The 24,605-nt window shown below is 41.6% G+C and overlaps 1 protein-coding gene and 1 pseudogene across 10 annotated transcripts in view; one reads left to right on the top strand and one right to left on the bottom strand.

Annotated features, from left to right (window-relative positions):
* The window catches only part of PABIR2 (PABIR family member 2), an 81,750-nt gene extending 72,666 nt beyond the window's left edge, over positions 1 to 9,084 (bottom strand). For 6 of the 10 annotated variants that reach the window (XM_060002608.1, XM_060002613.1, XM_060002606.1 and 3 more), the window contains exons 1-7: positions 8,085 to 9,084; positions 5,859 to 5,937; positions 1,698 to 1,754; positions 1,351 to 1,394; positions 1,212 to 1,266; positions 837 to 938; positions 408 to 493 (exon numbers count right to left, since the gene is read on the bottom strand). In XM_060002608.1, the coding sequence (XP_059858591.1) occupies positions 408 to 493; positions 837 to 938; positions 1,212 to 1,266; positions 1,351 to 1,394; positions 1,698 to 1,754; positions 5,859 to 5,937; positions 8,085 to 8,182 (521 nt within the window). In that variant the 5' untranslated portion in view covers positions 8,183 to 9,084. The remainder of the gene's footprint in view (positions 1 to 407; positions 494 to 836; positions 939 to 1,211; positions 1,267 to 1,350; positions 1,395 to 1,697; positions 1,755 to 5,858; positions 5,938 to 8,084) is intronic. The other 4 variants (XM_060002607.1, XM_060002605.1, XM_060002612.1 and 1 more) reach the window with 1 other exon arrangement.
* A 3,239-nt stretch (positions 9,085 to 12,323) lies between these two features.
* LOC132418771 (P2R1A-PPP2R2A-interacting phosphatase regulator 1-like) overlaps positions 12,324 to 24,605 on the top strand; it is a 40,492-nt pseudogene continuing 28,210 nt past the window's right edge.

The following is a 24,605-nucleotide window of genomic DNA, read 5'->3' as shown; positions in this document are numbered from 1 at the left end:
AACAGTGAGACGCCCGCGTACAGAAAAAAAAAAAACAAAACACTCGTTTTCTAAGACAAAATATCCACAATAGTTTAAAAAAAAAAGGATAAACCTTATTAATAAGTTGTTTGGGATTTTGACTGGTCTATAATTAAAAAATTTTTTTTCCTTATCCTTATAAAGAATATATTTTCAAGTGTGTGTGTCCCCTCTGAACATAAACTGGCATAAGCCTCAAAAAAATAAATATGGTAAAATGTTAATGGCAGAATATATAGGTGGTAGGTATAGGGATGTTCACTGTGAAATTCTTTCAGTTTTGCTGTTTGAAAATTTCCATAATAAAATGTTGGGGGAAAAGTTCACCAAAGAGACAAATTTAATGAACAGCCTTTCAACCACATTTAAAAAGCAGGTTTACTTACCTGGAAAAGCGTCTTGGACTAGGAACGGGACTTGGTGGTAGCCCGCTGCTGCTCACAAACATTTGTAAGGATGGTGAAAAACACTGCTAGGGAAAAACATATTAAAATACTTCTAGTGCTCCAGTTTTCAAAAGGTTCTTATCAAAATGACAACAACAGCATCCTTAGAATTGCTTACCTATCTGTCTCTCATACATGTTTATGAGAGAATACATAGATAGATAGATAGACAGATGGATAGATTGATAGATTTTTTTCAAATTACTACTATAGACTTTTATTAATTTTCCTTCCAGTCATTGAATTCATCAAAATTGAGGTGATGTGTGTGTGTGTGCGTGTGTGTGTGTGTGTGTGTGTGTGTGTGTATTTTAGAGAGTAAACAGGTCAGTGTGTGAAAGAGAGTTAATATCTTGTCAATGAACCTACCTTTCCAAATCCTCTGGTGGGTGATGGTGCTGGAGAAACCGGAGTGAAGTCAATCCGTTTAGGAGAATATAATTTCTCTGGCTTGTCAAAATCACTATCACTCTGTAAATAGAAAGTGTTATTTCCTCATAATTCACAACTCAACACATCACAGTTCTTCTTTACTACACAAATAGGCCTACATTTTTAGAGCAGAAATGTATAGACTCTAAAAAGTTGCAACCTCATATTCTGGTGGGAAAGCAGAGATCAAAAACACTGAATTCAAATGTGGAAACAGGAGGGCAAGAGGTAAATGAAAAAAATGAATGAAGTCAATGAACGATACAGCGGGTTCTAGAAAATAAAAAACAAGCAGATATGTGAAAACTTTACCAGGCTCAAGCTCTCATCCCATGATTGGCTTATCTGCATTGCAGTTTGCACTTCTCTAAAACAGACAAAAATGAATGGCCATTAGTGCTCATAAACAAGACATACCTTTGGCCACACCCTGTTCTTGTGAGGCACTAACCTTTCATGTGCAGTTTCTCTGTTCATCATATCCATGCCTTCCTCCTGCAAAGGCAAACATGTGCTGAAAACATAAAATTTAACCACACAGTTCTCTATTTCAAAGAAAATGAAAAGGACTTTTCTGCCTCATTTGACATCATCACAGTACACCGGGACTGACATTTTAAGACTGTCACCTGTGCCACATCTGTATTTTATCTGCCCACTCAGAAGAATTTGAACCTGTCCACAACTAACCAGAGTGGCAGCCTGACTCATTTTTAATATCTAAATCTGCAAAATGAAAATAAAATCAAAATGTAAAATGCAGAAAATTACAGATCTGAGCCAGTAAGTAAAATTTACCCTTTTGATTTGAAGCAGTCTGCTGCTAGGAATCCGATTAGGTGAGGGTGACAGCAACTGGAAAGAAGAAGTAAACATTTACTATTTTCTGAATCACAAAGCAGCGGCCTGCTGTCAGTGCCAGTGTACAACCTCTTCCTAGATAATTTTTCATATTCTTCTTAGAAATCGAGCTCTTTAAATCACTGAACATTAATGCACTAGAGAGGCAGTACATTCAGGGGTTTTTTTGATCACAATGTAATTGATAAAGAAATTTGGTTACAAGAATTATGACTGATTATAATTTTAACCCTTGAAAACCTTCATCTCTGGCAAAAGCCAAGAAGCAAGTAATTGTGCACTTCCTGGTTGGAAAACAATGCTTTAGTCTTCCTCTCCTAAGCAGGCAAAGGTAAGTAAACTGAGAGCCATTCAGCAACTAACGTTTCAACATTTTATCCTATTTGAAATGACCCATGAGTACATTCAGTCTTTAGAAAGTACACCAGGTGTCCAACCTCAAAGCACCATCTGTCGCTAGACAGGCACTGACTTTAACATTTTTCCCAAAATGAATGCAGAGCCGTGTACGTTTATGTAAAAAAAGACTCCAGGTCTTAGAAATAGCCATTACCCCACTTATCTAAAATAAGGAACTCTACACGAAGGGAAAGCAAAAACACTGATTCTATTCATTTTTATTACCAATGCACTGACGGAGGAAGACAAGCAAATAAGCCCAATATAATATATTGTCTATGATTAATGTTTATCGAAAACACTTTAAAACTGCAATAAGGAGATTTTACTTGCGTGATCTAAGTCAATTCTAAAATTCGATCACTAATGCTATCACCACAAAGCTTACTAGTTCAGAAAAAAATCAATGTAGAGGCAAGGTGCATTTTTAAGATAACTGTTGCTTTCCCTTAGATCATTTTTTAATAACGCAAAGATGAAATGACTTGGGGGCCAAATTATGTTCCTTCAAAATCATCATAATCTGATCATGAAATGTAAGGTACAATTTATATCAACATCTTACTCAGTTGCTGGTTGGCGGGGGGGACAGTCTATAGCCATAATGTAAACAACTGCTATTTATTCCATGATGAAATGAAAATGAATCTGTAATACTATAAAACCAAATATGACAATTATCCTGCTACAAGAGACCCTATCCTATTCAAACTTTTAAAAATACTCATGTAGTGAGCAGTATAAAATGGTGATGATAAACTGCTCTAAGGTTTTTAGGCAAAAGCTAATTCTGGTGAAATTTTTTTAAAGTTATCCACTAAAATAAGATTTTACCTCAAAAGATATCCCTTCATTTCCCACCCTTTTCTTTTACTTCTTCCTCTCCTAGGCTTTGAAACAAGAAAAACTTTACCAGTAAATTCCTTTCCAAAAGTATTTTTTTCCATTATGAAAGTAATATATGTTTGCTGGTGAACTCTTGATAAGGTCATTTGAAAAATGCTAAGCTACTAGGCAAGTAAATAAGGCAGGAAAGACTCCATCAGGATACTGTGGCAGAGAGCATGAACATGTCAGTCAGGGAACAAAAGAAACCCCAAAGGCAACGAAATAATCAGGAAAGCCAAAGTACGGATTGCCAGAAGCTGACTGTGGAGAAAGCCACAAGCTTAGATGGTACATCTATATCACCCACAACTTGTCGATTTGAGACAGAACTGGAGAGTAGACCCTCAAGAGGGACAGAGAACAGCAGAGCTGTGTCCAGTACCAGCAACAAGAGCAATGGATGGGCTGAGCAAAAAGCCAAGAACCTCAAGGAGGCGCCAGTTAATGGTGTGAAATTAGAGCAAAGGGCTTAAATGGGACCAGAACAGAGGCCCCTGACACTGGGGACTTTAGCAGCACGGTTTTTAAATGGAGTTGTGGTAGATGTAGTGAGATTATAAACTGGCTGAATTGTTGGCAAGGAGTCAGAGGCAGTTGAGTGTGGATTAAACTTTGAAAAAGCTCGGAGAGGGGAAGGGAAAAAGGGAAAGACAGACGTATGAAAAAGAAGAGAAGCTTGTCTTCCAGATATGAGATGTGTGAGCCGGGAGAAGAAGGTGGGAGGGAAAGAGCCAGCAAGGAAGAGACTGTGAGGACACAAGATAGAGCAGAGACGACAGACTAAGCAAAGGCACAGGGGAGTCCGACAAATTCCCAACCATTAGCAGGAAGCACCCCATGTGAAGGGAAAGACGCTTCCAGGAGAAGAAAGCTGCCGGTTCTGGAAGAGAGGTGTCTGCCTTCTCTGAGAAGTGAGAAGGGTCATCTGCTGAAAGTGAAAGGGGGTGAGGCAGGATGATTGTTGTTTCTGAGAAGATTTCTGAATATTACTTTGGAGAACAGCACGGGGCCACTGGCACCTTGAACCCAACATGCCTGGAAAGAATGTTATCTTTTTTCCCTTCAAACGACCAATTCCTCTTATTTCTCTACCCAGAATAAAGGCAAAACGTTTCCCCCTGGTCACCAAGAAACAAAATCTCAGTCACTGCAGTCCTCTTCTCCCTGCCTTTCTATCTAATCAGTTAATAATGAAGGTCCTAGTTCTGCACATCTCTTTCTTCAGCCCCGCCCTCCTCCCCCCCAGCCCTTTCCATTTCAGTCTGCATGCATTTTAGTAGAGCCAGAAGAAAGGCTATTAATGAGAGATGCACCCCGCCAGAGTTGATAAGAATCTTCACATCTTAGAAAAGAGCCAAGTGAAGTTCAGAGGGGCAAAATCATTTTCCCTTCTTTGCTATGCTGTTGAGATCAGAACACGCTGTAGAACATATAGAAACATTTTTCACATATACAGCAAAAACGAGTAGTTCTATGTTCTAGTATGCTCAGGGAAGAAGGGGCAGTAAACGAAATCTCCAGAGAGCTACCATTTCCCCCTTGAAGTATCTGTAGCCACTTCAGCTGGAAATCTTTCTTAAAAGTGTTATATTCGCCACCCCCATTTCTTAAACAGATTTGACCAAACAGAATGGCACTGGAAGATCTCTATTCTAATCCCAGCTCTGCCACTCACTAACTGTGTGATTCGGAGCAAGTTACTTAGATCGGCTGAGTCTTAGCTGTTGCCTCTTTTAAACTGGGAAAAACATCTTTTGCCCTGCCTACTTCACAGGGGTTGCTATGAGAATTAAATGTGTGAAAGTACTTTGTAACATGTAAAATACCATATGAGTGTAGGTATTACTATAATTTAAGGAAAGGTTAATGACCCAGGTATCTGTAGGAACATCAATTATTTTACAGTTCAACGCCAGTGACACCCTCAGGGTCTATTAACAGGCTCTCAGCCCTAAGACCAACCCACGGGCTGATTTTGTAAGAACCTCTGTCCGCTTTTCAGTTTTCCCCTCTCCTCCCTTGCTGCTAATAAACCTTTAACCCAAATGTACCTCTTCTGATTTGCTGCTTCTCACACACTACTGGGTTGGAAGCTTATTATAATTGTGCATAAATTTTAGATGATTCAGAGGTCAGAGAGCCCCTCCTATAAATAAACTGATGAACCTTTGTGCACAGTCTATGGAAATCTGGTTCAGCCATTTAGAGGTCTATTTGCTTACATCTCATATCTTCCAGGGCACTGCAATTACCGGGTAAGTGGGCTCCACATGTGAAGGGCTACTATGTAAAAACCTCAACATAATTTCTCCCAACACAACCAACCAACTAAAAAATTGTTCCCTGATGGCTCTGGCTATATAGACCAGTCACCATCAGCACCTCTACTGGAATACAAATCCAAGCATTTTCAAATAGACTTTACTTTGAATGGATAGCACTGTCCAACAAAAATAAACACTCTGCTACCATATACATGATTTTTGCATCCTAGGACAAATAAAGACCACTGTTCTCAGTTATAATTAGAAGTTAATCCTGACTTACCTCACTACCATATGCAAGTAGTGACAAAAAACAAGGAACAATGTTTAAAAATACCTAGTCCCACAGCCAAGAAAAAATTCTAACCAGGTTTCCTTTTTGCACCAAAAGCTAAAAATAGCCATAGCATAAGCAGTAAACAAGACAGGTAATATCATTTGTTTCTTTTGCAAGCAATGGTGCAGAGCACATCATCTCAAGAAAGAACTACATTTGCAAGTGCTTCCCCCGATCCCAACTACTGATGATACTTACTCCTATACTTACCAAGCTGTGACGGCTCATGATGGTTGTACTATTCCTCCGAGTTCTAAACATGTAAGGTTGAAAAACCTGGGAAAGGTCACTGAAAAATAAAAGATAAAATGATTAATGTCTTCTCATATAAGATATCCTTCGACTGTATTAACGCCAGCTCTCTGGTTAACAGTGAAATCGACAAGGGCTCCTCATTTCATACAATGTAGCACTTTCTCACCGTCCTCCTCCTCTTCAGAGCTTCCGGAGTGGTGTGCTGTGGATTACAGGTTGGCTGATACTGATCTCCTCCGGCTTGGGGGCCGGGTAGGAGAGGTATGGGGCGGAGCTCCAGACTGGTTGTCTCCAGCTCCTTCTGGGCAGAACTCACGCCCCCAGACCGGTTACCACCAGACACTGGCAGCCTCATCTGTTTACCCCAGAGGACCTACCCGCAATTGTTACTGCTTTCTACATGTGCTGTGACTTGAGAAGGGCTGGGGAGCCCTGATGTCCAGTGGGAGCCCTATCAGCACATCTCCCACTATTGCCCTAAACATGTGTTCTACTTTGGAACCCTGCTGTCCAACTACATCAGCACACCTGCAATCTTGCTACTGTTGCCCCTTCTGCCTCAAATGCCTTCCCTCCCACCACCATCTGTCCAAACCCTTCCTCTCCTTCAACATCCATCGAAAATGCCAGACCCTCCACAAAGCCCCTCTTCATTCCACAAACCTAATGCGATCATTCCCTCCTTTGCATTGGGTGGGAGCACAATGGGAAATCACATGTTTCTTGAGACACCGACTTTTTTATTAAAGGAAAGTGTGCATGTGGTTTAAACCCCTTGGTAGAGGTGTTTTGGTCATCCCTGCAGTCCCTAGCAGAGTGCCATGCCCAGGACAAGAGGTCAAGAAGGATTTTCAGGGCTGAACTGGATTGGGCTTCAAGGGACCGTGGAGATCACCTAATCCAGCTCTCTGAAATTTTAAATGAGAAAACAGAGACTCAACAAGGCTAAGTGACTCATTCCTGATCACAGCCAGTTAGGGAGAAAACTGGGACTAGGCCTGGTCGCCTCACTCCTTCTTCTGTCGCATCATGCTACCTTTCAAATAATTACTTAAATCATGATTCAAAAAAACCCAGCATGTTATTTCTACAACAGTCTAAATGCAGGTCAACAGGCTCACCCCAGTCCCCAGCAATTGCTGGCTTATGAGATTCAAAAAGACAACCAGAAAAGACCAGTTTATTCCTATAGTGTCAAAAATAAATGTAGAGCTGAGGACAGCATTAGAAAAGCAAAGAGTCACTCCACCATTCCCTCAGTTTTGAAATATAAAAAAAAGGTGAATCTGCTTTTTCCCTAAAATAAAGATATTATAATCAGTTTGATAGACAAGGATTACCTCTTCCTTCGCCTTCACTGTGCCTGATTAGTGTTTTTGGCTAATTCTACTCCCATCCCCTTTTTTTTGGAGTCATTCCATTTCTACAGGGTCTCACGAATTGGCTCTAAGATGAATTGCCCACTTACAAAAAGTGAAATGTAATAGGCTCAAGACGTCTGCCAACCTAACCTTCACTATCACAAGAGTCTACCTTAAAATAGACCCTCTGGTGACTTAATTCACATGAAAACACAAGACCTTACGCTAAAATTCAAGGGTCAATTCTTTCGATTATTTTCCAAAACCTGTGCTTTCACTGACATGCCACCCTTCTTTTTTTATTGACCAGAATGCGTTTCAGGCAGTTCTAGGATCTGAAAACATTATGACAAATCCCAATCACTTAATAGGACATGAATATGCCATTTAATTACAAGTTATTAGATAAACTGTGATTTATTGAAGTAAACCTGTGTTAATGCCAGGGTTCCTAAACTAAGCTTAGAAATAGCAACTCTTAGACGCAGGTGTCAAGTTGCAATCCTAGTTCCAGGGTCTTCAGTCTGACATTCAGTGGTGTAAATTAGGCAGGGCAAGCAACTTGTTAGAAGAGCCAGAAGCTTCTTGTAGTTTCTTTTACAGTGGGCCAACAGAGCCCCAGGTAGAGAGGGCCCCCAAGTTTGGGGTCAAACTTTCACTCCACCTTGGGACCCAAGTTACTGTCAAGCAAACAAGTCCCCACCCCCTCAGCATGGAGGACCCAAATGAGCTCCAACTCTCACTTGAGGGAAGGAAGACTGCTTGCAGGGGGTCGAGGAGCCCCTGAACCCTGCACTCCATCCTCCCCAGCCGTGCTCACCTGAGCCCTTGGATCAGGGGAGCGCTGTTGGCTCTCCTCAGGGTGACCCCATCAGATGTGTCAGACTCCAAGTCCAGCTCCATTTTCTCCTGAGCCATGTCGGAGACTTGCAGGCAGGCACGGCGGACAGTGCTCAGCTCCTGGTGCTTAGCTATGGACTCCCAAGACTCTCACTGCAGGACTGAGCTGCTGGGGACTGGCAGTTGGGGGCGGGGGCTAAGGGGCGGAGGCTTGGGGGCGGGGGCGGAGAAAAGCAGGAGAGGAGGAGGAGGGGAGGAGGATGAGGATGAGGGAGGGGAGGAGGACGGAGAGGTCGTGGTGGACGGTGACAGGATAAAGGAAGAGTAAGGAGAGGGATGGAAGGAGGAGGTAAAAGAGCAAGAGGGAGGGAAAAAGGATAGATGGAAAAGCAGGAAGACAAAGAGGGTAAAAGGAGGAGGACAGAAGGGGGAAAAGAAGACAGGGGGAAAGGAGGAGGGTAGGGTGGAGGGAAAAGAGGAGCGGGGGGAGTGAAAGAAGAAGGACGAAGTATGGGGAAGAGGAGAGAGAAAGGAGGGAGCAGAGAAGGACGGGGGGGAAACTAGGCAGCGGCGGCACTCATGCTGCTATCTTTTGGCCAACGACCTCAAGCGGGGCCGGGCTACAGACACCCCAGCTGCCCGGGCAGCACTAGCACCGAGGAGCTGACAGTCGGGCAGGGCCCGGCCGGGCAGCCTCGGAGACTCCAGCTCCCCATGCTCGGGGACCCGGTCCAGTCCCCCATGCTCCGGGACCCGGTCCGGAGGCTCCTCAGCCCTGCGATCGGTGCTTCTCCTCTCCTCGCCCCCCCTCCCTGCCTGGAGGACAGGTGGGGGGTTCGACCAGCCGCCGCCGCGGTGCCTCCTTCTCCTGTCTTGGGTTCTAATGGCCCGGGGGAACCCCTCGGGGCCAAGACCAAATTCTACAACCTGCCGCCTCTCACGCCTCAGAAGCGGGAACCTCCGCCGTGCCAGGTCTTCCGCGTCCGGGGACCCATCGGGTCCTGCGCATGCGCCCAGCGGCCGCGCCAATGGGCCCGCGGGCACGGAGCATGCGTGGGAGCCCCGCCCGGCAAACTTCCTCCAAAGGGGAGGAGCGTTTCCAGGGAGCCCGGAGCCTTTTTTGAGTGCATTGGCCCGGGGACCCTGGCGCCCGATTTTGAAAAGGACCAATCGTTTGGAGATACTGGAGCATCATCTTTCTGGAGGATTTTGGGCCAGTATTCATGGGAAAAAGAAACACGTGGTTTCCACGTTTTTTCGCTCCCAATTCGTATGCTCTGACTTCTGTGATCCTCGCTCGTTTCTTAAATCCCTCGACTTTGTTGGTCTCTGTCTGGAGGGGCAGATTTCTTTTTCAGATCATCCATTTGGATGCACTAGGGATGCAAAGGGAAGTGAATAAACAAAAGCAATGGGGTAAAAATAAAGTGAATCTAGTGAGAGTTCATATAGTTAGTGAGAAACACTCGTCTCCATTATACAAGCACCTTTCGCTTCAATGATATTAGGTAAAGTCCTGACGAACAAGTAGCAGAACCAGAATTCTTGTGTGAGACCTGGAATTACTTTTTTTTTTTTTTTTTTTGCGGTACGCGGCCCTCTGACCTCTGCGGCCTCTCCCGTTGCGGAGCACAGGCTCCGGACGCGCAGGCCCCAGCGGCCATGGCTCACGGGCCCAGCCGCTGGCGGCATGAGGGATCCTCCCGGACGGGCACGAACCCGCGTTCGTTCGGGGCACGAACCCGCGTCCCCTGCATCGGCAGGCGGACTCCCAACCACTGCGCCACCAGAGAAGCCCTGGAATTACTTATTTTATTGAACACCTGCGTAGCAGTTACTGTGTGCTAGGCAGTATTCTGAGAGCTTTAGAAATATTAACTCATTTAATCCTCACCACTTGAATGACCCTGGGAGAGAGATGGCCTCTGTGTTGTCTTAATCATACATACCTAGAAAATACAGGAAACTTAATAACCAGGAAATTTAAAATAAAAAAAATTCATCTTTTGCAAAAATAGTTTTACCTGCTTCTTCAACTCAGTTGTACCATATTAAAACTTGCCAAGCCTAATCGTCATTTTAATCCTCAATATTTATGTGTTCTGACCATAATAGAGTTTTTAAACCACTTTTAGATAGTTTCCTTTAAATTGCCTATATTTTCCTGCCAGCTGGATTAGAAACACAAGCTCTGTGTTTAGATATCAGTAATGTTTAGACATGATGAGATTTGATTGGTCTATTCATTCAGAATACATCCATTAAACCTTATTACCTGCCAAGAATAGTAATAAACTCTTTGAAAAGTAAAATAAGCAGTAGAGTGGAGGTAAGAGCTACCTGTTCTCTGATGTACTCCATATTTATCTCTTATTCAAACAGTTTGGTTTTGACCCTCTGTTCTGTATTTAACCATTGCCTTCTGCAGTCACCCTGACTTTACTAAGCTTTAGCTGCCATCTTTCATAAACTTTCCAGCTTACCCTGGGAACTTCAGCAGTGGCTTTCAGGAATCTTGGTACCAGCCCAGATTCTACTGCTACCTAGTTATGTGCCATTAATCTCTCTGGAATTTTATCAACTATAAAATAGAAATGATTTACTTACTTTACAGGATAGCTGTGAAGGACAGGTTATTTAAACCTGTATTTATTCATAAAATAATCTAATAAGTATTTGTCGAGTACTTATGGGTATAAAAATAGTATCCAGAGAAATATCCAGAGGCGCCTGGTCTGTCTTTTCACTTAAATAGAAGGGCAGAGGAATCTTGGCTTTGCCACTTAGTAGTTGTAATTTGAGTAACCCCTCCCGGCTTCGGTTTCCTCCTTTGAAAAATGGGCATTGTGATGGCGCCTAACTCACAGAGTTACTGTAAGCATTAAATGCGATCACATATTTCAAGTGCTTAGGACAGTACCTGGCACATAATAAGTGCCCCCCAAATGGTAGCTATTGTTAACCTGTCTTATATCAGGAATGGAGACTCCAAATCGTCCTCATGTCTGGGGTTTAGGTAACCTAATTCTGCCCAATATAACTACACTTTTCTTAGTCTATTCTCAGAATGAATGAAGAATGATTATGATACTTCATGTTATACATGAACTTGTCATGAACTGTCTCAAGATAATCCCATTATTTTAAATTCACCACTGATTAGCTGAGCAAGGTTAATGATTGAACCAATTGAGATAAGTATGTGAAAACATTTTTTTAAAACTGTAAAGTGCTATACCACCTTATGACTATTTTAATAACTCCCATTTCACTCGTTTCACTTGCCTTCTCTCCCAGTTCTCTATATGGTTCCTAAAATGTGTGGTTTTTCAAAATTATTAGCATGGAGTTAAGATTTCACTACTCAGTGTGGCTCATTAACTGGTGGTGAAAAATTCTAAAAGAGCAGTTCTTAGAATGTTTCGAGCCATGACAGCATTGTTAAATGGAAACACTGGGATGTATACTAAATTCTGAGATGTTTGCTTTAAGAAAATAAGCCTCCCTGCTTTAACCCCAATTTTTTTCTTAGATGAATAGCTTCGAGCAGCTAGGTTTTATTCATTGTAAAAATATACTGTATGATTATGGTAAAACACACACACACGGAAAACAATGATTTGTTTGTGCGATTGGTTCAATTGTGTTAGCGCCTTACCAGGACCCTTTGGGAGTGGGTGGTCTCTAAGCACTTAAAAGTGTCCCCGCCCACACCCCCAGGCTTCAGTGTTTTTTTAATTGCAAAGGTGTAGGGTGTCTTAACAGAATGGAAAAATTCGTCCTGGGAGATTACAAGCTTGTTGGCCTCAGTCATAAGGGGACACTGGGCTAACCAAAACTGAGAAAACAGGGTATTAGACTTAAGGCAGAAAGGATGGCGCTCCCATACACCTTATTCCATTCTTTCTTTCCTAAATAATGGTTAACGAAACCACGCCAGGGTTAACACAGGAGCGGAAGAACAACCAAGGTGAGTCTGCACTAGGGAGAGCGAAGGGAGAACCGGGTTTGGGGGGGAAAGGCGGCTCCCTCACTGCCTGTGCGCCCCCAGCAAGAATGACACAGGCGCCTGCGATAATGCTCATTGCTTGCGTGGTAAACAGGCGTCAGCGGGCCGGACCCAGAACGCATGCGCGGAGGGGCGGTGCCCAAATGATTATCCAGGGCTGCAGGTTGTAGATTTTGTTTTGGCCGGAGAGGCTTACCCGGGGTTGCCTTGGCTGAGAGAAATAAAGGAGAAGGATTCACGGATTAAGATAAATTCCTCATTTTCATTACAGGCTTGGAGGTGGAGGATCTCAGTGTTGGTGCCCCGAGCTTGGGAGTTAGGCGGGTCGGAGCCAGTCCTGCCCCACTTTGTGCCCACCGGTGTTGGGGATGGTAGGGCTGCAAAAGTGAGCACGCACTCGTCTAAGAGCTTCCTCCTTTCTTCTCTTTCCCCCCTTTTTCCTCTCTCCCTACATCAGCTCCTCACTTTGACTTGTGCTTATATGAACGGGAGCCAGAAAACCTTGAGAGCTCCAAACTAAGCTTCGGCACGGACATGGCACAGGAGAAAATGGAACTAGGCTTGGAGGTGCTGCCGAGTTCAACCACCACAGAAGACAACACTCTGAGAAGATCCAACAGCGTCCCTTTGATCAGTGGGCTTGGGTGAGCAGGACTGAGATACTGGAGGAGGCAAGCGGGGGCGGTGGAGGGTGGCAAGAGCTGCAAAAAAGTGACTTCCAATAGCATTCCCACCCCTTTATTCATCGAGGTTCTGCGGGTATCTCCGGCGTTCCTGGTGTCCGGAAGATCCCACCCTCAGTCTGGGGGTGGGGGGAGGTGGGGCGGGCTGACCGGAGGGCGAGCTCACACAGGAACCTGAACGTCCTCTTCTGACAGTTCATCGCGACCGGAAAGCAGCAACCATTTGGTTTGGAGCACGACTTTTTCTAGCTTCACCCCATCTCTTACCCGCTCTTGAAGAAACTGTGCGCTCCCCACCCTCGCCTCCAGATCTTCTGTAATGACTGATTTTTGTCATTCTCTCCGCTGCTTTGTCACTTCTGACCTTCACCTTCAGCACAGTTGGAATGGAACTAGTTGTCAAGCAAATAAGCTTGGGCCTTTTTTACACCTAGCTTTTATTGAACAAAAAGTTTAGGTATCACCGAAAATTGATCTCCTAAATTTTGCATTCTCAATGGCCAATATTGCCCCTAGTTAGTTCTTGGTGGGTGAAAAATTTTTTCTCGTATGTATAAAGCACAGGTATACATACAGCACATAGACTGATATGCAGTATATTTGTGCTTTTTAAATGGTGTGGGGATTTTCGAGGAGGAGTTGGGGGGAGGAAATGTCTAAAAGGCTCTTTAGAGCTCTGCTGATGAAAAAAGATTTAAAAGATTTAACTCACTGATGGTTAACTGTATTTCCTGCACATATCCAAAGATCTGGCATGACTTAAGCTTATTATTTCTTAAAATAGAATTTTAAAGTGAGATCTTGGATCTCACATCCCAGTATCATAAGGTTTTCTCAGTATTGTAAAAATGTCTGAAAAATGCATTCACTGTTACAAGGGAACTCAAGAGACCAGCTCTATCTTCCTTGTTTAATGTATGGGGAAACAGGCCCATGAATCTCCAAAATGTCAGTCAGTAGTAGAGCCAGTACTAGGAAGCTGTGTCTCCAAACTCCTAGGCTAGTGCTTTGTCCACTACTAATCAATATCTAAGTTGATTAACTAAACAGATGCAGCTTTCTGGTTATTTGAGTTAAGGGAGAATATGCTGTAACAAAATGAAAAGCAAACTAAGTGACCAGAAAATAATACATTACCTTTTTAAACAGGCAGATAGAAAAATAAAGGGTGGAGGCAGCTCTGCATGTTGTACTGAGGACAAGAATATTCTATAAATTCAGGATTCTACTCTAAATCCTGTTGTGTGAATAAATGAGCTGTTATGGACACACTCTGCTAGTAGAAGAAAACACTTGAGAATGTTCATTTTATTGAAAGGCTTTATGAAATGAAGAACAATTTGCGAATACGTAGATGACAGAGGATATATATTTGAAGGAACGTGTGGATCCTGTTTAATATATTAAGTGCTGGGGCGGGGGGAGGTGGGTGACCAGGCCCCTTTTCCCGATCCTCAAAGTCCTGGAAGCAAAGAGTGATCCCAGTTATCCCTTCATACTTTGCTTTGTTCTGCAAAGGATGTGAAATTTTTGCTTTTATCATCTTAGAGCGTGGTTACAGTGTTGAATTCCATGGCTTAAGATCCTGATGCAGGAAGTGAATTTTGTACAGAAAGGTTAGGGGCAGTTGCATATTTATCTGGTAGGAGTTAACCCACAAAGCAGACCAAGTCCAGGGACTCTTGTCTGTCAAAAAGAAGTAGCACAGGAATGGTATATCACATGCCCGAGGTCATGTAATCAACAAGAAAAAATTTAGGGTAGAATTACACTGAGCCTTAGTTGAATTCATTTCCCCCCAGTTCTTTGCAGTTGCATATGTCCACTGCTCACTCTTCCACTTTCCTTAAGGTGGGCCTCTAATACTCATTGCCTGGCCTCTATCACAGCTCACTAAATATTGTTGCACTTGTTTCAAGCAATTTTCCAATTTTGCTTGATGTTTCCTGTATATAAAGACTTTCAGTCTCTCTTGCAGCAGCATTTGCAGAATTTGTTCTTTAAATGTCAACTCTTTACTACAAGTATCATTTTTTTTTTTTTTCTGTACGCGGGCCTCTCACTGTTGTGGCCTCTCCCGCTGCGGCACACAGGCTCCGGAAGCGCAGGCTCAGCGGCCATGGCTCACGGGCCCAGCCGCTCTGCGGCATATGGGATCTTCCCGGACCGGGGCATGAACCTGTGTCCCCTGCATCGGCAGGCGGACTCTCAAACACTGCGCAACCAGGGAAGCCCACAAGTATCACTATTTTTTAAGAAGTTCCTGCATAGTTTTGTGTTCATCTTGTATTAATAAAAATACCAATGTCAAAAGTTTTAAACCTCTTGGTTCTTTATACTCTTTAGCCCCTCTAGTTGGCTGACTTCGATACCGGTGTCGGTGACTTTATTTAAAGGTAGTATTTTTTTTCTTCTACTTCTCTGGCCCTTATTAGAATTAGACATTAAATTCGTGGATTTCTGCCAGAGCCTTCCCCCTTTAAATACTGCTAGCCTGACCCTGCATTTAAACTGTTACTGCCTCAGTTTTGTTTGAAAGGTAAACTACTGCCTGGGGGCCAAATTGAGCCTGCTGATTGGTTTTGTAAATAAAGTTTTATTGGAACACAGCCACACCCATTTGTTTACTTATTGTCCTTGGGCCACTTTCCCACTACACTGGCAGAGTTGAGTAGTTGCAACAAGATTGTATGGCCCACCAAGCCCAAAACATTTACTGTCCGGCTCTTTACAGAAAAAGTTTGCCAACTATTGGGTTTATTAAACTTGTGCAAACCTGGAAGAAGAATAGTGGCCATGAAGAGTGATTGCTTTGGGAATATAACTGGCATAAATATACTGTAGTTTAGACAGAGCTGCTTACTGATCATTTAAACATTATCTAGTTATATTACTGCTTACTGATCACTTAAACATTATCTAGTTATATTACTTTCACTTTTTCCAAATTGTAAGTAGCACTTAATTCTAGATATCACCTAGGATTTTATGAATTCATGTTGAGTGACTCATATCAGTTGAAATATATGCTGCCTCAATGATTTTTTTTCAGTTATAGTCTTATTAAATAAAATTGGCAGATGAAAATTTAGGGGAGAATATAATTGTCAGCCTTAAGAATTAGCCCGGGTGGGGGGAGAGATAAATTGGAAGATTGGGGTTGACATATACACACCACTATATATAAAATAGATAACTAATAAGGATGTACTGTGTAGCACAGGGAACTCTACTCAATACTCTGTAATGGCCTATATGGGAAAAGAATCTAAAGAGTGGGTATATGTATATGTATAACTGATACACTTTGCTGTACATGTGAAACTAACACAACACTGTAAATCAACTATACCCCAATAAAAATTTAAAAAAAAAGAATTACCCACACACACAAAAGACCGTGGAAATATGTAACCCATTAGTTTCCCTCCAACTTCCTAGCAGTGACTGCTAAAATATATTCCTGTTCTCACAGGGGAAAATGACTGGGAAAGAAAGTAAAAATTAGACCTGTACGTATATCCTCTCAAAAAATATTGAGTTACTGCCTGTTATATGCAAGTTACTATTCTGCAAAGATGTATATCTAGGCTCAATAAGATTTTTTTTAATGTATTTATTTTTGGCTGTGTTGGGTCTTCATTGCTGTGTGCAGGCTTTCTCTAGTTGTGGCCAGCGGGGGCTACTCTTCGTTGCGGTGTGCGGGCTTCTCATTGCGGTGTCTTCTCTTGTTGCGGAGCACAGGCTCTAGGTGTGTGGGCTTCAGTAGTGGCATGTGGGCTCAGTAGTTGTGGCTCGCGGGTTTAGTTGCTCTGCAGTATGTGGGATCTCTCCGGACCAGGGCTCGAACCCGTGTCCCCTGCATCAGCAAGCGGATTCTTAACCACTGTGCCACCAGGGAACCTCTCAATAAGCTTTTAATAGGGAAAATAAATACTCAAAAGACTTCAACGTATGGTAGAATGACATGTGCTTAGGGAAAGAAAGTGCTAGGGTAATTAAGAGAAGGGAGTGAGAAGTGACAGCAGAATTGGTGAGGGATACAGGAAAGATTCTTGGACAGGTGGCATTTAAGATGGGCCCTAACAGATTGACAGGATGCAGACGGGAAGAAAGGGGGCCAGATAGCTGGACAGCATTCCAACGACACGGAACAGGCTTGGAAGTAGGAAAGCATAGGTGTATTCCAGAATGCTGGTCAACTCTGTCTGGATCTCTGGCTCCCAAATGTTCATCTGCTGACCAGTGCTGATCCTAGGGGACATTTTACCAATCCATGATTTTAAAAAGTTACAGCATACTTTCCTGGGCAGGACTGTATTTTACTCAGATTGTTAGTCTTGCTTTATTATTATTATTTTTAATAATAGCCCTGCTTTTTTTAAATAACAAAATATCCTTTTATAAATGAAATGATGGTGTTGATAGTTGGTGAGATTTTTAAAGAATGACCTTACTTGGCAAGAGAAAATGGTAGCAACTGTATGTTTGTGCCAAGATTTTGTTTTGAAATTTTCCCAGTCTATGAAATCCAAAAGTCTGTGGAGCTAAATTGTGGAAGGCTTTGAAAGTTATAGGAAAGAATGTAACTGAATTCAGCAGGCGATGAAGAGAGTCATTGAAAGTTTTGGGCAGGAGAGCAAGCTGATTGCAGCAGGGAAAGAACAGAGGTGAGCCGACCAATTAGACTATTGCAGAGTCAGTGGAAAAGTAAAAATGCTTTGAATTGGTTTTTGGCAAGGAGCCTGGAAAGAATAAGATGGACGTGAGAGATCACAGAGGTAAAACCTAAAAGACCTGGCACCTGATTGGATATAGGTGGCAGAAAAGAACATGTTAAAGATGTTTTCTTATTATCACTGGGGAAACCTGGATGAAAGGTACATGAGAACTCTCTATACTCTTTTTGCAATTTCTTGTCTTAAACAGTTTCCAAATAAAACGTTATAACAACACACGACTATATTTAAAATAGGTAACCAACAAAGACCTACTACTGTAAAGCACAGGGAACTCTGCTCAGTATTCTGTAATAACCTAAATGGGAAAAGAATTTGAAAAAGAATATATATATACACACACACATATGTATAACTGAATCACTTTGTTGTACACCTGAAACTAACGCAACATTGTAAATCAACTATAGTCGAATATAAAATAATTTTTTTAAGTTAAAACAAAAACAAAACATAAAAAGGAAAAGAGGACTTCTTCAGGGTCCCAACCTCAAATCAGGCTGCGGCCCGCCAGGTGAGCACCTTCAAAGCTGGGCAAACAAGGACCATCTTCAGCATGCAGCAGCTGCTCAGCTTCAGTACGTTGTTGCCATGGGGGAATGTGGCCCAGTGTGGCAAAATCTTGCAAATTTTCAGTAGAATCCAGAAATCTGCAATCTGGATTCTTTATGTGAAATCTCGTGTGCACAACTAATTCAAAAACATTTTTAACACTGAGTAGGCCAAATGAAACATATCTGAAAATCTCAGTTCTGTCGACCCCTGCTACTGGCTATCCCTCTCATTCATGTGAAAGTTTGGGAGTCGATAGGGAGTTGGTACTAGCACGTAATAGCTTCAGTCATAGATTTAAATTGGTTACAAGTTTACACAGAAAATGATGTCTCTCCAAGGCCACAATAAATTATATTTATTCTTGGTAGCATGATTAGAGGTAACGTGGCATGCTTGAGAATTCCTTACCTTACATGGACAGTTGTTTAGGTTCAGCCAACCAAGACTTTGTGTGTGTGTGTGTGTGTGTGTGTGTGTGTGTGTGTGTGTGTGTGTGTGTGTGTGTGTGTTCTACTTCCTACATCTGCACAGCTGTCTCCACAAAGAAGCCATTTACATCAATGGCATTGTTGTTTAAGGATTTGAAATCTTATTTCTTTAAAAAATGTTTGTAATGGATTTTAAATGACAAATGTTTTCCTTTTCTTCTTAGTGGTAATACACAGGTGTTCCAATCTGACACATTAAGAACTCGAAGAAACAGTACATCGTGTATGGCACAGCACTGTCTGGTAAGAAGATGCTTATAGACTTGCACTATTGGTCTTAGTCAGTGGTTCTCAAACTTGAGTGTGCACCTGGAAAACTTGTTAGAACAGACTACTGGCCCTCAACCCCAGAGTTTCTGATTCAGGAGGTCTCAGGCAGGGCCTGAGAATTTGCATCTCTAACAAGTTCCCACTTTGAGAAACATTGCTCTAAACATTACTGAAGGAAAAATAAACACATTGGCTGCAGTTATGATTGGTACAGCTGCTGCAGCTGCAGCAGAATTAACTTTTAAATCCCACATGGATTTAACATTGAGATTTGCTTTTATATATAAAACCATCTGGCTTTCAATTTTTAAAAGAACATTCTAATTTTGAGCGGAAAACTTGCAGGCTCTCCTAAGGGTAGTTTTCAGGCTTATAGTTGGACTTTATCTCGCATTTATCTTGAATCGAAAATATAGTTTGTTTTTCATGGTGTTATAATGCAATCTCTAAATTAGAACTCATCTACAAATTATCCTGTAAACATAGGAAATACGCTTGTACATCAGTAAGCCAAAGTGAATAAATGATTCACTCTATGAATCATTTTATTGAGGTGGAATTCATACAGCACATAGTTAACTATTTTAAAGTATACAATTCAGGGGCATTTGGTGCTTTCACAATGTTGTTCAACCACCACCTCTCTCTCGTTTCAAAAAGCACACATCCTTGTCTTGTTCCTGATCATAAGTGGAAAGCTTTCAGTCTTTCATCATTGAGTATGATATTAGCTATAGGTTTGGGTAAATGCACTTCATCGTGTTAGGGAAATTCCTTTCCACTCCTGCTTGCTGAGTATTTTTATCATGAAAGGGTGTTGAATTGTTTCAAATGCTTTTTCTGCATCTATTGAGATGATCATTTGTTTTTTCCTCTCTATGCTGTTAATATGAATTACTACTTTGATTTTCTTATGTTGAGCCACCTTTGAATTCCTGGGATAGACCCCACTTGGTCTTGGTGTATAATCCTTTTAATGTACTATTAGATTTGGTTTGCTATTATTTTGTTGAGGATTTTTCCACCTGTATTCATAAGGGATATTGGGCCGTAGTTTTCTTTTCTTGTAGTATCTTTGCTGGCTTTGGTACCAGGGTAATGCTGATCTCATAAAATGTGTTAGGAAATGTTCCTCCTCTTATATTTTTGGCAGAGTTTTATTAGGATTGGTGTTGATTCTTTAAATGTTTGGTAGAATTCACCAGGGAAGCCATCTGGCCCTAGATTTTTCTTTATTGGGAGGTTGTGGAAACAGATTCTATCTCTTTACTTGTTTACAGGTCTTTTGAGATTTTATAGTTCCTCTTGAGTTAGTTTGGTAATTTGTGTGTTTTTAGAAATTTGTCCAATTTGTCTAGATTATCTGAGAAAATTGTTGATATACAGTTATTCATAGATTTCTCTTATATGATTTAATATGATGGAAGCTATAGAACATATTTTAATGAAATGTTATAGCTTGGAACCTATTTTAAAATATTGCCTCCTAATCTTAAAACTGGACATTTTCATCTTTATAAAATGATATTCAATATTATTCCCACAGATGTACTAATAGTATATTGGGAAAAAAATAGAACTGTTCATTAAACAAATCTTTCTTCCTCTACCCACCCGCTCATTTACTCCTTCATTCAACATTTACTGAGCACTTGCTTGTCTATCAAAGCCCTCTATACCAGATCAGCTCAGTGCTTTGTGACCACCTAGAGGGGTGGGATAGGGAGGGTGGGAGGGAGGGAGATGCAAGAGGGAAGAGATATGGGAACATATGTATATGTATAACTGATTCACTGTGTTATAAAGCAGAAACTAACACACCATTGTAAAGCAATTATACTCCAATAAAGATGTTAAAAATAAAAAGCCCTCCATACCTATCCAGTCTTCTTTTCTACTCAGCCAAGTCAACAAATATTTTTAGGAACCTACTATGTATTAAGCCCTGATCTACTTGCCAGGGAGATCTAACCTAGTTTGAGGGATTTAGAGAGGAAATGACATACTAGTTGAGATCTTACTGCTGTGTAGGTGTTCGCTAGTTTGGGATATTGGTTACAGGAACAGACAATATTCCAGGTTAAAAAAATGGCATGTTAGAAGGCCTAGAGTGTGGTGTGTAGAGAACAGAGTGTGTAGAGAATTTGAAAGAAGCACATTCTAGCTAGAGTGGAAGATGAAGCGGTGAGAAGTGAGGTTGGAGATATAAACTAGTGCAAAATCTTGTGGGGCTCTCCAAGTCATTTTAAAGATTTTGCACTTTGGGAATTCCCTGGTGGTCCAATAGTTAGGACTCGGCACTTTCACTGCCGGGGCCCCGGGTTCAATCCCTGGTCAGGAAACTAAGATCCCACAAGCCACACAGTGTGGCCAAAAAAAAAAAAAAAAGATTCTGCCCTTTATCCTAAGGTCAGTGGAAAGCCGTTAAAGAATTCTAAGTCTGTGATTGACCTGATCAAATTTGCATTTTTGTTTTTTAAATTAATTAATTAATTAACTTATTTATTTTTGGCTGTGTTGGGTCTTCATTGCTTCACATGGGCTTTCTCTAGTTGTGGCGAGCGGAGGCTACTCTTCATTGTGGTGCACGGGCTTCTCATTGTGGTGGCTTCTCTTGTTGCAGAGCACGGGCTCTAGGCGCACAGGCTTCAGTAGTTGTGGCACGCGGGCTCAGTATTTGTGGCACGTGGGCTTAGCTGCTCCGCAGCATGTGGGATCTTCCTGGACCAGGGCTCGAACCCGTGTCCCCTGCATTGGCAGACGGATTCTTAACAACTGTGCCACCAGGGAAGTCCCAAATTTGCAATTTTAAAAGATTACCCTGGCTGCAGAGGGGGAAAGTATTGATAGATTGGAAGAGGACAAAAGTAGATACAAGAAGCTCAGATAGGCAACTGCAGTAACCCTGGCAAACAGCTGATAGTAACTTGGACTAATGTGATGGCGGTGGGCATGGAGAACGGTGGCAGATGCGTGAGATACTTGAAAGGTAGAATCAATTGGTGATAGATCGATGGAGAGGGGGAAACAGTGGAGGCAAAGATGACTACTAGCTCTCTGGCTTGGGCAACTGATGGGATAGTGGTACCACAGAAGAAGGGAACATTGGAAGAAGCGTGGATTTAGAAGGGAAGATGAGTTTAGTTTTGGACATGTTAAGTTTGAGGTTCTCAGATCTTTAAGTGGAGATGTTATGTATACTAGTTTGAAGCTCGGGATAGAGATCTGGGCTAGAGATACATTTAGGACTCATCAATAGATTATTATTTAAAGCTATGGGAATGAATGAAATGACCTATGGGGAGAGTATAAAAGGAGAAGAGAAGAAGCTATAGGAAAAAGCTTTAAAAATCACCAGATTTAAAAATCAATCTCAGAAGAGACCCCACAAAAGAAGACTACGATGGAATGGTCAGAGAGGTGGGAGGAGACTCAGAAGAGAGTATCATGTTAAGTGGTGAAACATGATAAAGACTGAAAGGTGTCCTTCTGAGTTACCAAAATGGAGCTTATTAATGAACTTGAAAGTTCAGTGGAGAAAAGGGTAGGATGAGAAGCCAGACTGGATTGGGTTAAATAATGACTGAGAGGAAAGGACCTATAAATGGCACCATACATATGAGCTTGATTATTTGGGGGGGGGGGCAGATAACCCTTTCTATGCCATAATTTCCTCATCTGTAAAATGGGAATGTAATAGTATCTGCCTCATAAGTTTGTTGTGATTATATTAATCGGTGTAAAGCACTCAGCACAGCACTGGTACATACTAAATGCTCAATAAATGTGTTTCTGCTAGTAATAGTACATATGTAGAGAAACTATGTACCTGACATTTTTTAAAATGCATAATTTTCCTTAGGATTTCTAGGCTCTTAATTCCCATAAGGTTCAGCTTAATATCATGCATATTTAAAATAAACCATCCTGTACAATGGATTGGGTTTGGCAGAACTGAAGTCATTTTAACTTATTTGATGATGGGAATTTCAAGGCTTATTGGTTTAGCTTGCTGTAACAGCATTATGCATATACTTTTATTTTGTTCCAAGTATCACCTCATTATAATTATAAGACATATGGAGGTACCTAGTTGCCTTAAGTATAGATAGGCTGAGTTATCTAGGAAAATGACATAGTAAGTAGAATGTTTGGGGCAGAAGTAACAAAATTCAGTTAGAAGTGACTTAAACAATAAGGGACATTTATTATCTCAAACAACAAGAAGTCTTATGAAAGGAGGTTCCAGGGTTGGTTAATTCAGTGGCTCAGGGATGTCATCAGAGACCCAGGTTCCTTCCTTCTTTCCACTCTACCATCCTGAGCAGCCTCACTAACCTTTGTACCTAGTAATTAGACCCAGGGTTCAGAATCACATGTATAGCATGATCTTCTATATGTTTACAGATGTCGAGAAGGATATGTGTCAATCTATTATTAGTAGTTATCTCTGGAGCATGGAATTATAGGAAGAATTTTACTTCCACCTTATGCATTTCTATACTATTTGAATGTTTTTCACAAAGCATCAACAATAGGGGTGTTTTCATTTCTAGCGGATATACCACATTGCAAAATAGAAACATCCCTGTTGAAAAAATATTGTTTTGAAAATCCGGTCGTCCCTTGGTATTGGCGGGGGATTGGTTCTAGGACCCGCGGATGATACCAAAATCCGAGTATGCTCCAGTCCCATAGCCCACCCTCCATATCCAAGGGTTTGAATCCTCAGATTCAACCAGCCACAGATTGTGTATTAAATTTGCAATCTGTGGTTGTTTTAACCCATGGATGGGAACCCTCAGATACAAATGGCCAACTGTATATTTATTGAAAAAAACCCAGGTGTAAGTGGACTCGTGCAGTTCAAACCCATGTTTTTCAAGGGTCAACTGTACTTGAAAAGTGTTATTGAATGATATCATTAACCATAAGTTTAAGGATCCTATCCCATACTAGACTGTGCTTAAAATTGGTACTGCAGGAATCTAGAGTATTCAAATTCCCAGAGACAGAAAGTGGAATGGTGGTGGCGGTGTTGGTTTAATGGGTATAGAGTTTCAGTTCTGCAAGATGAAAAGGATTCTTTTCATTGGTTACATAACAATATGAGTGTACTTATTTAACACTACTGAACTGTACACTTAAAAATGGTTAAGACGGTAAATTTGATGTTTATGTATATTTTACCACAGTTAAAACAATTTTAACTGAGGCTGCTTTTAATGTATTAAAATGTAGGTAGAACAGTGTTTTAGAAAAAATTGCGGTGATAGAGGGCATTGAAGAATCACGGGCGCCATTTAACACACAAATAGAGATGTATATTTACAAACCTTGTAAAAATCTGCTATCTCACAATTATTTTCTAATTAAGCTCAAATGTTTTCTTCACCACTATCAGGAAATCACCCCACCCCACTTCTGATGAGCAGAAACCCGAGGCCCTCTTCTGGCTATGGAGACTATGCCTTCCCCCCGATTTACCCCTTTGCTGTATCCCCTGAGACCTCCGAGGTTGGCATGCCTGTTTCCCCACTCTTCTGCTTGGAATTCTCTTCCTGGAACCTCTGTTAAACTTGGTGCAGCCTTGTCTTTTCTCCAGGAAAAGTATCTCATCCTCCTGTCAGAAACGGTTGTACTTTACTTGAGCAATTTGTCCATTTTAATTTTATGGCTACCAATATTTACCTGATTAGGTTTTGCTTTACACATTGGCAACTATCAACTCTAAATCCAATCTATGGCCCACCCAGT

The sequence above is a fragment of the Delphinus delphis genome, chromosome X, assembly GCF_949987515.2.
Source record: "Delphinus delphis chromosome X, mDelDel1.2, whole genome shotgun sequence".
NCBI lineage: Eukaryota > Metazoa > Chordata > Mammalia > Artiodactyla > Delphinidae > Delphinus > Delphinus delphis.
This window is presented reverse-complemented; position numbering and strand designations above follow the sequence as displayed.